This window comes from Muntiacus reevesi, chromosome 20 (genome assembly GCF_963930625.1).
Source record: "Muntiacus reevesi chromosome 20, mMunRee1.1, whole genome shotgun sequence".
In the NCBI taxonomy this organism is placed as follows: Eukaryota; Metazoa; Chordata; class Mammalia; order Artiodactyla; family Cervidae; genus Muntiacus; species Muntiacus reevesi.
The window spans coordinates 28,233,831-28,248,981 of record NC_089268.1 but is presented as its reverse complement, the minus strand read 5'-3'; the positions used below and the strand labels follow the sequence as shown (position 1 = coordinate 28,248,981).

Genomic DNA, 15,151 nt, shown 5'->3' with positions numbered 1-15,151 from the left:
TTCAACTCCCTCCAAATTGTTTATTTAATAATAAAAAAGAAGATATGCCCATACATCCACCTGACCTCCCTCTGCCGTGCCTCCTCGACAACCAGGAACTAGCTTCAAAATGTAAAAACTTCCCTTGTCCCGCCTGGGGACTAAATTCCCACCTCCACCCCCCATACAGAAACACAAGAATAAAGAGTGTATCGGGGCCCACTCACCCCAAAACTTAACCTCATTCAGCACCCTCAAGGAAAGAAGCAGGGACTGGGGGGGGTTCATAGAAATGAGAGGAGTTCTATATTCCAAAAAAGGGGCGAGAAGAGTGGAAAACTTCCACCCACCTCCAAATAAGTGCTTAACCCCCACACCCTGTCTTCCCTTTACGAATTGCCGCAAGCCCAGGGATCAGGAAAATTCAAAACAGTCCCACTTGGTTGCTCCCACCCCTACCCCCCAGTTCTAAGTCAGTGTGAGTCATAGAGGTCAGAGATGATTGAGGTAGAGGGCTGATGGGCGGCCTGGTGGGCCTGGCTGGCTGCTGCAGAAGCTGGCAAGGGGCCACCTGTGGCATTGCCTGGGGTTGAGGACGGCTGTTTTCGGAGCGAGGGGGGCACTGTGGAGGTCTTGATGTGAATCACTCTGGTATCCATGACCTCACACTCGATCTGCATCATCTCCTCATAGTCCCCAGGGGGGCCCCGGCCTGACAGGGTCTCTGTAAGAAGGGGAGAGTTAAGGGAGAGGAGAAGGGGAAGGCGCAGAGGTGGACAGGGAGGAACAGGCAGTGAAGGGGAGGCAGATCCAGGGGGTGTTAAACGAGAAGGTAGGGATGGAGTTGGTGCAGGGAGAAGAAAGAAGTGGTGGGGGTGGGGGGTAGGGGTGGATGACGGTGATGAACGTAAGGTTGCAGAGAAGAGGACATCAAGAAGAAAAAAAGGAGTAAGATTCTGGCAGGTTCCCAGTCCACCCTGCCCACCCCGGCCCACAGCCCCAAGCACCTTCACCTAGGGAGGACCCACGTCTCATCTTCCTCCCATCAGTCTCCTGCATTTTGTTTTTCTTCAACCATTTCTGGCTTCCTCTCACCCATGTATCTAGCATCACTCTGGAATCCCTGCTCCTGTCATTTCCCCCTTCAACTCTGCATGCTGGATCTCCCCATGGGAACTTCCTTATTTCTCAATTTCAGGACCCGTCCCCACACTGGGCAGGGAAAGAATTACCATTGGGGGCCATGGCTGGCATCACCAGGGACATCTTGGGCCGGGAGGTCTTGTTGTGGCTGATGGCTGGAAGCAGCAAGTGGTCCTGGGGACAGAGAGGCCAGGCCGGGAGGGTGGAGGAAAAGGTGCTGACAGGCTCCCTGGCCCTGCTCTATAGCCTTGAACTGCAGAGAGACTGCTGGGGAACCCAGGGTGAGGGGATGGGGCCCGCAGGAGAAACTCACCCTTCGGAAGGAGACAACATAAAATGTGTCTTCCCGTCGGTCAATTGCATCTAGGAACTCAGGCTGCGAACGGTCTGGTTGGCGATACAGCTGCAGCTGGCCCACAGAATCCCTGGACAGGTAGGAAAATGGGATTGGCGAGGAACCAAGCCCAGGGACCAGTTTCCACTAGGGAAGAGGGGAGAGGGTGAGAGGGAGACAGGAGACCCCCAGGGGATGTGGGAAGCATAATGCCCTGGGGGTAATGATGACACACACAGGACGGCTCTTTTAGAATGTAACCTCACTTAATAAATAAGGATCCTCTTCAAGTCTCACCTTTCTGGGGGCCCAGGGGGTTGGGTGGGGACTGCTTTAACTGGAGGTGACTTCTTCCGCAGCTGAGACTTCTGGAAGGAGAAGTATCTAAGGATTTGAAGAGGATGAAGGGAAAAGGGAAGAGACAGACGGCCCCTACAAACTGACACCACCTCACACCACCCCAAACCACTTACAATCCCTAGGATGTTTAGCCCTTGTTTTCAAGTGGCCTTCCCTGAACCAGCCCCACCCCCTCCTACCTGTTTCTCCTGGGCTCTCTGGGGTGTCTTCCGCCGGCCTCTCTGGTGGCGCTGGACCCAGCCACTCAGCTCGTCGGCAAGCCTGGGGAAGCAGAGGAGGGGGACACCTCCATGCCGGGCCAAGACGCCCACTCTTCTGCCCCACACATTGGAGGGAAGGGGAGGGCACGGGGAGCTGGCGCTTCAGCACACAAGGTCAGCCACACCATCGGGGAGGGGCCTCGGGACACAGGGAGGATGCCCCAGTCACGAACCCCCCTCACCTCAGGGACTCGGTTCGGTTGAAGTGCCGGCAATCCGAGGAGAGGAAGAGCTGGTCCAGGTCTCTCAGCAGCAGCTCCCGGGTGTCCCCGGGGAAGGCTGTCAGGTTCCTGGAGTGAGGCAGAGAGGGGGCATGACCCAGGGTGCCCAATGCTGCCCCATCAACAGGAAAGGCCACGCTGGCATGAGAACAACTTTGTTGCTGTGTGCGTGCTCAGTCATGTCTGACCCTGTGTGAACCCACTGGCCGTAGCCCTCCAGGCTCCTCTATCCATGGAGTTTTCCAGGCAAGAATATTGGAGTCGGTTGCCATTCCCTTCTCCAAGGGATCTTCTCCAACCCAGGGATTGAATGCATGTCTCTTGGGTCTCCTGCACTGGGCAAGCAGATTCAACTGGGAAACCCAGCTACCCCTCAAAAAGGAAAAGTAACTTTAGGGGAGAAGACACACTCAGCACCCCTAAAAGAGAGAGGGTCCTCTCCTCACCTGAAACTTGGGTGGCCCACGGGGCTGGGCTGGGGCTCCTCAGGGTCCTGGAGGGGATGCTGGGGGGGCTCGGCTCCATGAACTGGCTCTTGTGCCGAGAACTCCAGCAAGTGTCTCCTGGGTCGAGACTCCCCTCTGGTCATCAGAGGAGAGATGGAAGCCGGAGGAGGCTCACTGATGCTGTGAACAGAAAAGGATGGAGCACGAGGAAGAATTCCAGCTTAACTGAGGGCCTGGGTAAGAGGGAGGGCTCTGCAGATAGCCTGCCTGGTTCCAATTTGTGCTACAAGACTGACTCTCTTCATCTGCAAGATGGATTGAGAACAAGCCCCACTCATAGAGCCAGAAAACACTAGAAAAGGAGAGTGCTTGACCGAGGGCCCAAAACTCAGTAAGCACTTAATATAGTCACTATGTTTATCAATGTTCTCACGACCATCTCCTCCGGGACATACCATTTATGACCCGTTATGAAACGATGGAACATGAAGGGACTAGGGACTAGCTAGCTACACCATCAGTGCCAAGGACACCAGAGCTGTCTGTGTGCAAGTAATCAAAGGGACTGTGCCGAAGAGGCAATCAAGCGGCCGACAGGTGGGCTCCACCCAGAAGGTTCTGGGCAGACAAGGAAGGTCTCACCTCACAGGCCCAAAGTTGAAAGCGATGAAGAGAAGGAAGACCATGATGCAGACCACCTTCCTGTTTCCAGACCCTAACTTGAGCTCGCTGTTCTAAGATGCAGAGAGAGAGAGGCAGGAGAGGGTGAGTCATCCCAGGGAGCCCACACTCCTACGGGTCTCCCCAGGCCTCCCGGGTCTCACCTCAGTCAGCAGGGCCTCCAGCCGCCGGCGGAGGGCAGCATTCTCCCGCCGGAGCTGCTGGTTGTCGGCCAGCACAGCCTGCAGCCGGGCTTCCAGCCCCTGCAGGTACTCTTTCTTCTTCCTGCGGGACTGGCAGGCTGACTCGCGGTTCTTGATCATCCGCTGCTGCCGCTTCAGCAGCTTGGCCTGGGCACCGGAGGGTCAGAGGGAGAGTGAAAGCAGGGTGTGGAAGGGGAAACACGCTCCCCACCCCAGGGACTGACTACCCGAAATTCATGTGGGCCACTCTCCTGCCTTCTTAACCTCTACCTGCAGAGCCAGAGAGGGGTTCTTCCTCTCTGCTAAAACATTTCAGGGAAGGGGCCCTTCTCTCCACCACTTCCTACTCCTGTGCCTCAGAGCTGCAAGAAGTCAGACTGTAGGAGGAACTTCCCCATCCAGGTTCTTGGTAGACCCTCAGTTCTTTTCCTTGATGAGTGGTCTTCCTTCTTTGCGATTCTCCTTTTTTAGGACCCAAAGTTTAAGCTTGCTATAGTTAGAGAACAGTTTACCTGCTTCCCCCAAGGAAGCAGCCTCCCTCTTCTATAACACAGGATGACTCCTCTGGCTTTGATTTACTAAGACCACTCCCACTTCTCCATCTGCAGGGGCAGCAAACCTGAGGATCCTAAAACTACACAGGGTTGATAAAAGGGATCCACTCCGACCTTGAGGATCACCTTATGGGCCTGCCTGCTCACTGTTTTGCTCCCTTCTCACTCCACAGTTCTCTCCCCTCCCCATTACTAAGCCTTCCTCCTCCTCTCCCCAGTAAATAACTTACATCCACCTCAGGTGGGCAGGAGTTCCCAGGCATAGGGGCTGGAACAATGCTCTTCCTCTCGGGCCGTGGAGTAGGAGGGGTTGGTCCCTCAGGCTGGACTCGAATAGTACCTTGGATGAGGACAACTGGGGACACTGGGGCAAGTGGACAGGAGAGGGAGGTCTGAGAGCTGGAAGTCAGGTGGTTTCCTCATGTCCACACCCACACCTGAGCACCCAAAGGTCAGGACGCCAGATGGCTGTGAGCTCCCTGAGGAGATCAGCCCAGGCTGCCTCCTCCCCTCCTTCAGTACCTGGGGGTGGCTGGACAAGGGGCTGCAAGAGGACGGTGGTGCTGGGAGGCACAGCTCTCGGTGGCATTGGGACAGTGGTTATCACCACAGGTTTGGGCTGTAGTGGTGGCTTCCGGGTGGGCAAGGCTTTGGCTGAAGGAAGGTGAAAGGAAAGAAGGAAGGGATGTCAGGACAACAGGCCTCTGGCCAGGGACCTCAGGTGTCAGGAGACTCATTACCTGAGGAGCCATCAGAGGACAGGCCCATGCTGATCTGGACAGCTCCAGGAGGGGGGCCGGGGACATCCCGCAGGAGACACCCCTGAGGGGATGGGGACTCTGTCTTCACTTCCAGGACCTCCTCTCCTATGAAAGCCTACATGGGGCATTCCAGAAGACATGTGAATCAGGAAGAGTGCTGAGGAGGAGGAGCCGAAGAAGAGAAAGCCCTCACACCTCTGAGAGTCAGGAGGAACTCACCCGTGTGCTGGAGGGAGGAGCAGAGTGCATGCTCACCTGGCTGGGGGACTCCGCAGAGAGCAGGGGAGCCTCCGAGTTGATGGAGGAAGATGGAGAGACAGGCTCTATCTTAATCTGAACATCTGGGGGATGGCAGGATGAGACAGAGAGCTGGGTGTCAGATAAACACTGAAGGGGAAGAGGGCTAAGACGCGGAAATGGGAGACACAGTCACTTCCCCTTGTACCTGGAAGTAAAACTATTTCTGGCTCAGGAGGGCAATCCAGAGGAGGGGGACTGGAGCTGCTAACCTACTGCCTCTCCTCCGACCTCTTTTCTCAGAAAGGACTCCCTTCTCCTTCCTTGGCCCCTCAGCTGTTTCCACCACTGCCATTCACTCAAGGCTGTCCATGCGCGTCAGCTGCCCCTTTCTTCCTCACACACCTTGTTCATTCACATGGTGGAGGTCCACACAGGGGGATTCCGTTGCATTCTCATGGGCCCAAATCCCTGTCTGGCTGGATTTCCACATCCTGGCCCAACACGATCATGCATCGTCACGCTGACAACTGCCCGGCCTGCATCTCTACCCTTGACTGCTCCCCTGCGCCCAGATTATGACTCCAAAGCTGCCTGCTGGTCACTTCCATTCTCACGCCCCTCCATTCACCCAAATTCAACTGGCCTTAACACAGGGCTCACTGTTTGTCCCTTTATACAGATCCCCTTCCTACCATTAGCCTTCAAAGCTCAGTCACCTCTGAGCCTTCACAGCCTCTATTAAATCTATCTGTAAGACTTGCTGATTGCCCCATGGAGGTAAACCTAGCTGAAGGCCAGATTCAGCCCCAAGGTCAATGGTCCACTACTACCTCTGGTTCATAGCTTGGATTTTGATACTTAATTATATGATTACCAATATTGCTATTTTAAAATCTCAAGTCTATTTCAATAGGTAATACAGTCATATAAGATCCCAAGGGAACAAAGAGAAATTCAGTGAGAAGTTTATCTCCTTCCTTCCTTGTCCACCAGCCATCCAGAACCTCTCCACAGAGGTGATCACGCTCTGAGCTATTTAACCACGCGTTAACCCTCATGAGACTCTCCAAAAGCAAGGACTAGGTCTTGTGCTTCATGTCTATCAAAGGGATGGGTAAAGTGCATGGGTGCCTGCATGATAAGTCATTTCAGTCAGGTCAGACTCTTTGTGACCCCATGGACTGTAGCCCTCCAGGCTCCTCTGTCCATGGGATTCTCTAGGCAAGAATACTGGAGTGGGTTGCCATGCCCTCCTACAGGGGATCTTCCTGACCCAAGGACTGAACCCACATCTCTTAAGTCTCCTGTATTTGGCATGCAGGTTCTTTACCACTAGCGCTACCTGGGGAGCCCAGGTAAAGTACAGGCTCTCAAAAAATACCTTTATATTAGCGGAGAATCTGACTCCAAGAACACTATCCTTTGCAAAATCATCAACAATCTTTTCACTGGTATAGGCTTTTCAATCCTAATTTTGTTTCTCCTCTTTGTAATACTTAATCATATGCTGGATATGAGCTGTTTGTCCCTCCAAATCCCTCCCCACCCTCCCCTGCCCTGCTCTGAGGCCCAGGAGGAAAACATAAGTGGCTCTCTTGTCTTCAAGCTTCTGGCTGAACTTCAACCAAGGGGAGGTAGTGTTAAGAAACCCTGAAGTCACCTTGAAAGCAACAATCAACAAGTCCCACACTGAATTCATTATGCTCCCTGCCAGGAGGCTCCTGCTCCTACAGTCACTATCCAGCGATTGGTACCCTCACCCATAGGGTGGCTGCCTTTGTCAGAAACCCAGGCACGTTCTTTCACCCCTACTCATCTTCAATGCCCAGGAGGTCACTGCACTCATCCATTCTAATTCACTCTTTCTCAAATTTGCCTTCTTCTCTGAGTGTCTTACCTGACTAACTGCATGGACCTCTTTCTTGGTCCTCCTTTTGCCTCTGGTCCTGAGTTTCTGCAGTCCAGTGTCTACTTTGCCACCAGAGTCATCTTCCTAATCACACTGTTCTCCTGCCTGACTCTTCAAAGGCACAGAACTGCCCACAGGGAAAAAGCTAAGAGTCCCTAAGCAGGGTTCCTACCTGGCCTTGAAAGCCTCTGAATCTCCTGGTCCTTCCCTACTCCCCCTCCTTACATCCACTCAAAAGAGATGCAGGTTCCTTATAAACACACTAGTCCCTACAGTCTTCTTCTGGCTAATTTCAGTCTATCTTTCAAAACTCAGCTCAGGAAACCCCTCCTCCATGAGTACATTCTTAATCTATCCCCAGTTGGGTGAGATGCCCCCTCTTATGAGCTTTCATGGCACCCTGTGATAATCTCTACCCTAGAATTACCATACTTTAGTTGTCTTTCTCCCACATTATAGTATGGGATCCTTAAGTCAGTGAGGTGGTAAGACTTCATCTTTGCAACTCCAGCACCCTGTCCAGTATCTGGCATGGAGTAGGTGCTCAATAAATCTTGCTGAATAAACATGCAAGAGTAATAAACTCAGTAACACGTCTAGAAACAGCACAAATAATGCTACTTGTAGAATGCAGGAGCAGGTATATGGTATTCCAACTTTTCTGTATGCTTGAAAATTTTTTAATAATAAAACCTTTGGAGGGAAAGTCACATATATAAATATGCCCTAAACTGTCTGCAAGTTTTTAAATATGAAAAGCAACAGAAACAAGAAAAGAAAGAAAAATTATTCCCATCTCTTCAGTGCTGCCCTTACTGTGATTTCCTGAAATCCTCCCTCCTGCTCCTGGCCTCCCTCCTGGTTATCTGCCATCTCCCCTCCCCACCTTCTCCTCCTCGTCCCGCTGACTGCACTCCCTCTTCACTCACACACTCACACACACACACACACACTCTATCTTGGTAAAGCCTAGGGATGATGCAGGCTATTATTACCTGAAGGATCATCAGAGGTGGGGCTGACATTGATCTGGATGGTTTCAAATGGGGATGTTGGATCATCTCCCAGGAGGCAGAGTGGGGGTGCCAAGGACTCTGACTTCACAACCAGCATCTCCCCTACACCAGGGGCCTGGGTAAGAGTGAGGGTGAAGCAGGGGGGGACAGAAACAAGAAAGAAAACAAAAAGGACGTGTTGAGAGTAAAAGCCAGGACAGAAGCCTTAGAGCTTACAAACCACCAGTTACTTGACATTCTGGTTTGAATGGTAGTCAGCATCTTGCTAAGCGGTGTCTGGCCCCTTCTTCTCTATTTTATTCCTAGGAAGGTGGATAAAGTCTCATGATTTCAAATATTGCAGTGGACAACTGGGACAAGAACAGTTCCACAATTCTCAGCAGTTAACAACTCTCTTCTTTCCTGTCCCCCTACCCTGCAATGGCTGCCACATTTCTCTATATATTAAAAAACTCCATCTTTGACTCTAGACAATCGAGTGGAAAAGTAAAAAAAATGAAGATATTAAAAAAATGGCAAAGGTAGAAAAGAACCTCCCCCCTCCACTCCAAGACCTGCAGCCCACACATCATTCCCTTAGCATCAATAGATGAAGGCAAGGGAACGAGTCCCTGCCACAGAGAGTAGGAGGGAGATGACTCTCACCTGGCTGGAGGGCTCTGTGGAAAGATGCGATGATTCAGAGCTGAGGGAGGAGGAAGAGCAGGGGGAGGATGGCTCAGACTTCACCTGGAGATCTGGAGGAAAAGGGGCTAGAAAATAACCACGAAGCGGAGCCTGACAAGAGACCAAAAAGCGCCCGAGGACATGGAGTAAAAACCCCTCACTGGGCAAGGGAGAAGGAGCACATTTCAGGGGCCAAAGGCGGAGAGGAGTACACAGGCACTCAGGTGGAGGAGGCTTGAGGATAAGAGGAACTGCACAGTTTCTGGGAAACAATGGGAAGATGAGGGTTTCTGAAAGGATGAGGGAATCACAAAGGGTATCTTACCTGGGAAGATAGGAAGAGAGTCCCAGGGGGGTTCAGGAGGGCTGACGTCCATCCCCAAGTCCAGGCAGCTGCTGCCAAACTGTACAAGGGGGCCGGGTATTAGAAGGCAGAAGTGTGAGGATGAAGGGGTGCTCCAGCTGAGCGCTGGCTTGGGAATGGAGTCCCGGTTCTGGGACCACTCCCACCCACCAACGGTGAGACAAGGCTTGGGGAGCGATACCGGGACATCCTGCTCAGGACAACGGAAGAGCTGCGTCTGCTCCTCGGCCACTTCATCCAAGCCGGCGTACAAAGTGCTGTCTGCAAGAGGTGCGGAGGGTCGGGGATCGGCCGGTAGCGCAAACTTCAGATCCTCACAGAGCCCTCGCCCCATCCCTCATTGGTTCAGCTCGGCCAGACCCACCGCCCGCCCACTTGAAAAGTGATATAGCTAAAGAACTTCAGTCCCTCCTTCCCCAATCCCGGAACAATTCCACATTTCCGCGGGAGCGGAGGTTTTCCCCGACTCCCGCATCCCCCAAAGCACAACTAGCCCCCCTGTTCCGCCCTTCTTTAGACGATCGATTCTGTATTTGCCCAATCTTCCTCTTCGAGCCTCCGCTTCCTCCAACGTGCCTCAGGGGCACAGCAGGCCACAGCCCTATCCCTTCCCTGAGGCGCCTCACTCCGCGCACCCCAGTCCTCCGGGCTCAGCAAGTTGTCGGTGAAAAAGCGTGTCGGGTCCGCAATCTCGCTGAGGAGCATCAGCTCCGCCATCTTTCCCCCCGCCCCCCAACCATGAGACGGTCCCCAAGGCCCGCCTCTTCCCCATCATCAACGAATCAATAGACTCTTAAAAAGGGAAGGGGCGTCCCGGAAGTCCTACCGACCAGTAAGAGACCTGGGTACTGAGCACAGGCGTCAATAGAAGCGGCCGTGTACAGGTTGGGCCAATGGGAGCGCGGCAGGACGCTAACGCTTCCACAGTACGGGACTGTGAGGTTTGCGCATGCGCCAAACAGAACGCCTGAAAGCGCCTAGGAAGTGTGGCTTTCAGGCTTTGGAGTTCCGCTCTCTGCCCCAGCCAGTCCTAAATTTAGAAGTTTAGCTCATCGATTTATCTTCGGAGATGGACAAGCCCCCCCAAAACATAGCACACGTGATTATATAGCTTTTTAATGGTTAAAAGGGACGCTGAGACCACAGCTACCTCCCTTAGGAAGGCAGAAGCTTGGAGTGGGATATGGTGCAACTCTCCCTTGGTCCCCACCAAATCTCACAGCATAAGACCACACTTCACAGGTTCCTGTCTCTTTTAAGGTTTAACTTATTAATCAGCCAAACATCTTGCGCAGTCCTTGAGCCAGCCCTGCATCCTGTTTCTTCCCCTGAATGATCACCTTTCCCAGCTCCTCCTGGGCTGCCCGGTTTTTGGGGTCTATGGCCAACACCTTCTTGAGGTCAGCCATTGCTTTTTCCAGGTTTCCAAGAGCAGCCTGGGCAACGCCCCTTCGGTACAACGCCTTTATGTGGCCAGGCTCCCGCTCCAGCACCCGGTCACAACTTTGGGCCGCCAACTGGGGCTGCCCTAGCAGCAACTGACAGGCAGCCAGGTTGGCGTGAAGGACAGTTCGTTCCGGAGGGCCAGGTGGGGGTAAGGTCAGCAGCAGCCGAAGAGCCCGTGCATAGCATCGGGCAGCTCCTTCCGGATTCCCCGCTCGAAATAATTCTGTGCCCCTTGCACGTTCTTCTCTGGCCAAGGCCTCCTTCTCGGTGTCCTCCAGCTCCCAGGAGTCTCGACCCTGAGTGAAGGAGGCCAGTGTGAGCCTGACAGGAAGTCCAGAGCGCCCAGGGAGCTGAAGCTCTGCCTCCTCGCCTTGACACATGGACTCCAAGCATTTCTCTATGATCTCCCCCCAAGTTTCCTGCCTCCATGGGCCTAACCCCACAGTTAGCTCTGTCCAGCCCTCTGGCAGCCCTGACCCCAAAGGAAATCCAGAAGCTTGTACCCTGCAGCGGGAGCCCAGCTTGGGTTTGTCCAAGCCGTGGCCACGGACTACGATCTTCTTCACAAAGCTGCCGTCAGGACAGTACCAGAGATCAGAAGCATGAAGGGGCTCTGACATCGCGTTGGCTGACCCATGAGACTTAGCAGAGTCTCTTTCAAGTTCAGCGGCCAGTTTTTCAGTTTCCTGAGGATTCTCTAGAATTTGGCTAGCTGGATCTGGGCTCACTCCCAGTTCAAGGATTTCCGTAGGAGAGTCTCGCGGATGCTGCCTAATCTGAGTAGGTAATTCAAGGTTCTTTTCCCTTTGCTGTTGCGGGTGACAGCTGTCCTTCTCTCCCATTGAAATGACTGGTGGTGTATCCATTTGGGTGCCTGGCCCCTTCCACCGTGGGTAAACAGTTTTGGATAGAAAGGGATGGACCGAGTCCAGGTCAGCACCTGATTTAAAAAAAATCAAAGCAGTGCTATTGGCAGAATTTTATTTAGACTCCTTTTCCGTCCTTTTGGGACCCCGAACCGCGGTCCTCAAAGTCCTCTTTTTTTTTTTCCCCCTTCCCGAATCTCTGTCGGGTCCAGTCTCCCCTCCAACCCCGAACTAACTCGGAACTACAAGTTCCACAATTCCCTGCGGCTTGGGTAGCCATTCGCAACTACGGACACCCGATCGAGTCAAAAAATACCTGGGGGGTGCCGAAGCGCCTTGCCTGATGGCAATAGCCAGACCATTCAAATCACCTCTTCTTCCGAAGCCAAGTGCTACTGAGTACCGTCCTTGGAGTCTTTCCCCAGGTGGAGAAGATGGAAAGGGGAGCCACGGGATAGCTGGGCAGAGACACTGACAGCTAACCCTGGAGCCCGAGAGACAAGAGAATCTAGTCAAATTCCTGGCAGCCAATCGGGAGGAGGGAGAAGTCTGATTAAGCCCGCCTTTTGGACGTTACATCATTTCCCCCACTGACTCACCGCCACACCCCAGCAACCGAGAAGCTCCAGGCCTTTGCGACCGGACTAGGACAAATCGTACCGAGCTAGGCGAGGTACGGCTGCGTCAAAGTCTGGAGAAGGTCTGGAATGGGAGATTGGGCCCAAAGAGGATATGATGGGGAATGATGGAGTTGGGGTGACTGATCGCGGCTGTGACCAGTCCTTTTATCTGGCCACCAAAAACCACGTGTGCTATTCTATTAATACGTTTGGCTACGTATACCTACGTTTGGCTCAGACAGTAAAGAATCTGCCTGCAATGCAGGAGACCAGGGTTCAATCCCTGGGTCTTGAAGATCCCCTGGAGAAGAAAATGGAAACTCACTCCAGTATGCTTGCCTGGAAAATTCCATGGACAGAGGAGCCTGGCATGTTACAGTCCATGGGGTCACAAAGGATCAGACAGGACTGAGTGACTTTCACTACATTTAGAACACCCGGTCTGAGTGGCCCGTTCTGTCCAAGGTCCTTCAAAATAAACCCTGGGGGAATTCCCTAACAGTCCAATGGTTAGGATGCCGAGCTTCCTCTGCAGGGGGCTGGGGTTCCATCAAGCTGAGACTTGCCTTACCTTTGCCTCAAGTTCGTCAATGCCTTTTGAGCTCTTCTCCCTCAAGGAATCTTATAGACAGTGCTTTTCAAACTTTGATGACCCTACACATTATCTGGGGAACTTGTTAAATGCATGTTCTGACTTAGGAAGTCTAAGGTGGGACCTGCTACTCTGCATTTCTAACAAGCTCTTGGATGTTGCTGCTGGTGGTCCCATGGACCACACACTTTGAATAGTGTGATGCTAGAACAACCTCCGGAGAAGCAATGGCACCCCACTCCAGTACTCTTGCCTGGAAAATCCCATGGATGGAGGAGCCTGGTAGGCTGCAATCCATGAGGTCGCTGGGAGTCGGACACGACTGAGCGACTTCACTTTCACTTTTCACTTTCATGCATTGGAGAAGGAAATGGCAGCCCACTCCAGTGTTCTTGCCTGGAGAATCCCAGGGACGGGTGAGCGTGATGGGCTGTTGTCTATGAGGTTGTACAGAGTCGGACACGACTGAAGTGACTTAGCAGCAGCAGCAGAATAACCTCATCCTGTTCTTTTGACCTTTTAGTCTGTGTCCTTTTAGTTTGTTCAAGTATTTTGTTTATGCATACATCCTCAGTCATGTCCGACTCTTTTGTGACCCCATGGACTGCAGCCAGCCTGGCTCCTCTGTCCATGGAACTTTACAGGCAAGAATACTGGCGTGGGTTGCCATTTCCTACTCCAGTGTTTTACATGTATAACTAGTATAACCTGATCCACTGGACATATCAGTGGAAAAACTGGTCCGCCTCTTCCTAATAAAACATGTAGGTCCCTATTGTGATTCAGGCTTGCTCGTCCAGCTCCCTGCACAGGCAGGCTATGACAGCTCTTCAGGGAAGGAGAATTCCATTCTTAGTTTTCACTTTGGCTCCCTCTTCAGTTTGCAATTGTTCAGTTCACAATTGTGTCCCAGACTAAAGGACCATGCCAGGACAGCCAGGAGGGGAAGTAATGTCATCATTAGCCACAGACTGTGTCAAAACAGCCCTCTCCATTCATTTTGTGTTGAGTCTCAGATCACTAAATTAGACCTTTTTTCCCTTCAAGCTTTATTACTAGGTTCTGTGCTAGTGTAACCTTAGTCCACTTCAACTAAGGCTAAATACTCTGATTCTTGGAATCCTTATGTTCCTTTTGAAAGCTGATCTACCTTTTTCTCCCTCCCTGTTCCATTTCAGGAATTTCTAGGAAAGACAGAAAGTCTAGAATCAGTCACAGAGGATTTGATTACATTCTGATCCCTGGACAAAGTTTGCTAATTTGTTATTATGTGTGCCTTAATTGCAAGGTCCACTCCAATGACCCTTCAGAGATTAGCTTCTCTCAATTAAAAAAAAAACTACTCTGCTACAAATGTATTGCTTTGTAATGGTCTCTTACTGTTTTGTGTGTATATGTTTCAGTTCCAACAGATTCCACAAAGCATGGGCCTTGTCTCTATTTCTTTTCTTTTCTTTTTTTTTTTTTTGAGGCAAGGAAAGCAGACCTTATTTGGAAAGTAGCAGACCAAGAAGATGGCAGACTAATGTCTCAAAATAACCATCTTATCGGGGTCTAGATGCCAGTTTGTTTTATAGAACAGAGAGGGAGAGGAGATGAGGAAGTAAAGTAAAAAGGCCATTTTTCTTTAAAATAGGAGGGAATGTTTTAATTTCTTTTCTGCAGCCATTGACAGGTGGACTGGGTCAGACTGTCTCTCTGCGAGCTGAATAAAGTGCCCCTATTTCGTTTGTGTTTCATCTCCTCCATTCATTCATTCAATAAATATCTATTGAGCACCTCCTATGTTCTAGACAGGATGCTAGGAACTGGGGATACATAAATGAATGAGACAGACAGTCCCTATTTTCATGGACCTTATAGTTGGGGCATGGAGAATAAGTTGTATGAAGTGAGAGATGCTTTGAGAGTGAATGAGGGGTGAGGGAATATCCCTTGAGGCTGAGACTTTTTTCCTTTTGGTTGAGCCTCGGAGTATTTTGGGATCTTAGTTCCCCAACCAGGAACTGAACTCATACCTCTGCATTGGAAGTGCAGAATCTTAACTACCCTTACTGTTAGGAAGTCCCAAGGATGAGACATTTTTGTTACCATTTAAAGAATGAGTTAGAACTGAACCTCTGAGAACGCAACAATAGACCACATACTGAGAAACACTGAATTAGAAGTTTAACTTTGTCTCTTTGGGCGGTCCCTTGTCATCATTGTGACTATATGTAAAAAACAAACATAAGGGACTTCCCTAGTGGTTCAGTGGTTAAGACTCCAAGCTCTCAGTGCAGGGGTCATGGGTTTATTTCCTGGTGAGGGAACTAAGAGCTGTTCGACTTCACCAAAAAGAAAAAAAAGGTTGAAAACAAGCAAATACACCAACAAAGCCCCCAGACCGCTAAAGATAGTAATCAAAATCACCCAGGAAGAAAATATTTTTATTTTTAAAAAGATGACCCATTAAAATGAAAATGCAAAATTTAAGTTTCATAAGAGGACTGAAAAGTCCCCAGAAAAGAC

General features: G+C 51.3%; 2 protein-coding genes across 3 annotated transcripts; both read right to left on the bottom strand.

Annotated features, from left to right (window-relative positions):
• ATF6B (activating transcription factor 6 beta) lies at positions 1 to 9,855 on the bottom strand. Its single transcript, XM_065912999.1, has 18 exons — positions 9,752 to 9,855; positions 9,298 to 9,377; positions 9,078 to 9,156; positions 8,732 to 8,823; positions 8,066 to 8,201; positions 5,177 to 5,262; positions 4,901 to 5,036; positions 4,683 to 4,814; positions 4,391 to 4,524; positions 3,568 to 3,753; positions 3,386 to 3,477; positions 2,744 to 2,923; positions 2,259 to 2,366; positions 1,996 to 2,077; positions 1,754 to 1,824; positions 1,436 to 1,547; positions 1,212 to 1,296; positions 1 to 703 (listed from the first exon to the last, which is right to left on the bottom strand). The coding sequence occupies exons 1-18, from the start codon at positions 9,831 to 9,833 to the stop codon at positions 453 to 455; spliced, it is 2,124 nt and encodes a 707-aa protein (XP_065769071.1). The 5' UTR covers positions 9,834 to 9,855; the 3' UTR covers positions 1 to 452.
• A 361-nt stretch (positions 9,856 to 10,216) lies between these two features.
• Positions 10,217 to 12,173, bottom strand: FKBPL (FKBP prolyl isomerase like). Of its 2 annotated transcripts, XM_065912423.1 has the most exons (4): positions 12,028 to 12,173; positions 11,745 to 11,912; positions 11,066 to 11,502; positions 10,217 to 10,858 (listed from the first exon to the last, which is right to left on the bottom strand). In XM_065912423.1, the coding sequence occupies exons 2-4, from the start codon at positions 11,788 to 11,790 to the stop codon at positions 10,391 to 10,393; spliced, it is 951 nt and encodes a 316-aa protein (XP_065768495.1). In that variant the 5' UTR covers positions 11,791 to 11,912; positions 12,028 to 12,173; the 3' UTR covers positions 10,217 to 10,390. The 2 variants fall into 2 exon arrangements, with proteins under 2 accessions (XP_065768495.1, XP_065768494.1); XM_065912422.1 differs by having other exon boundaries at positions 10,217 to 11,502.
• Positions 12,174 to 15,151: the final 2,978 nt, after the last annotated feature.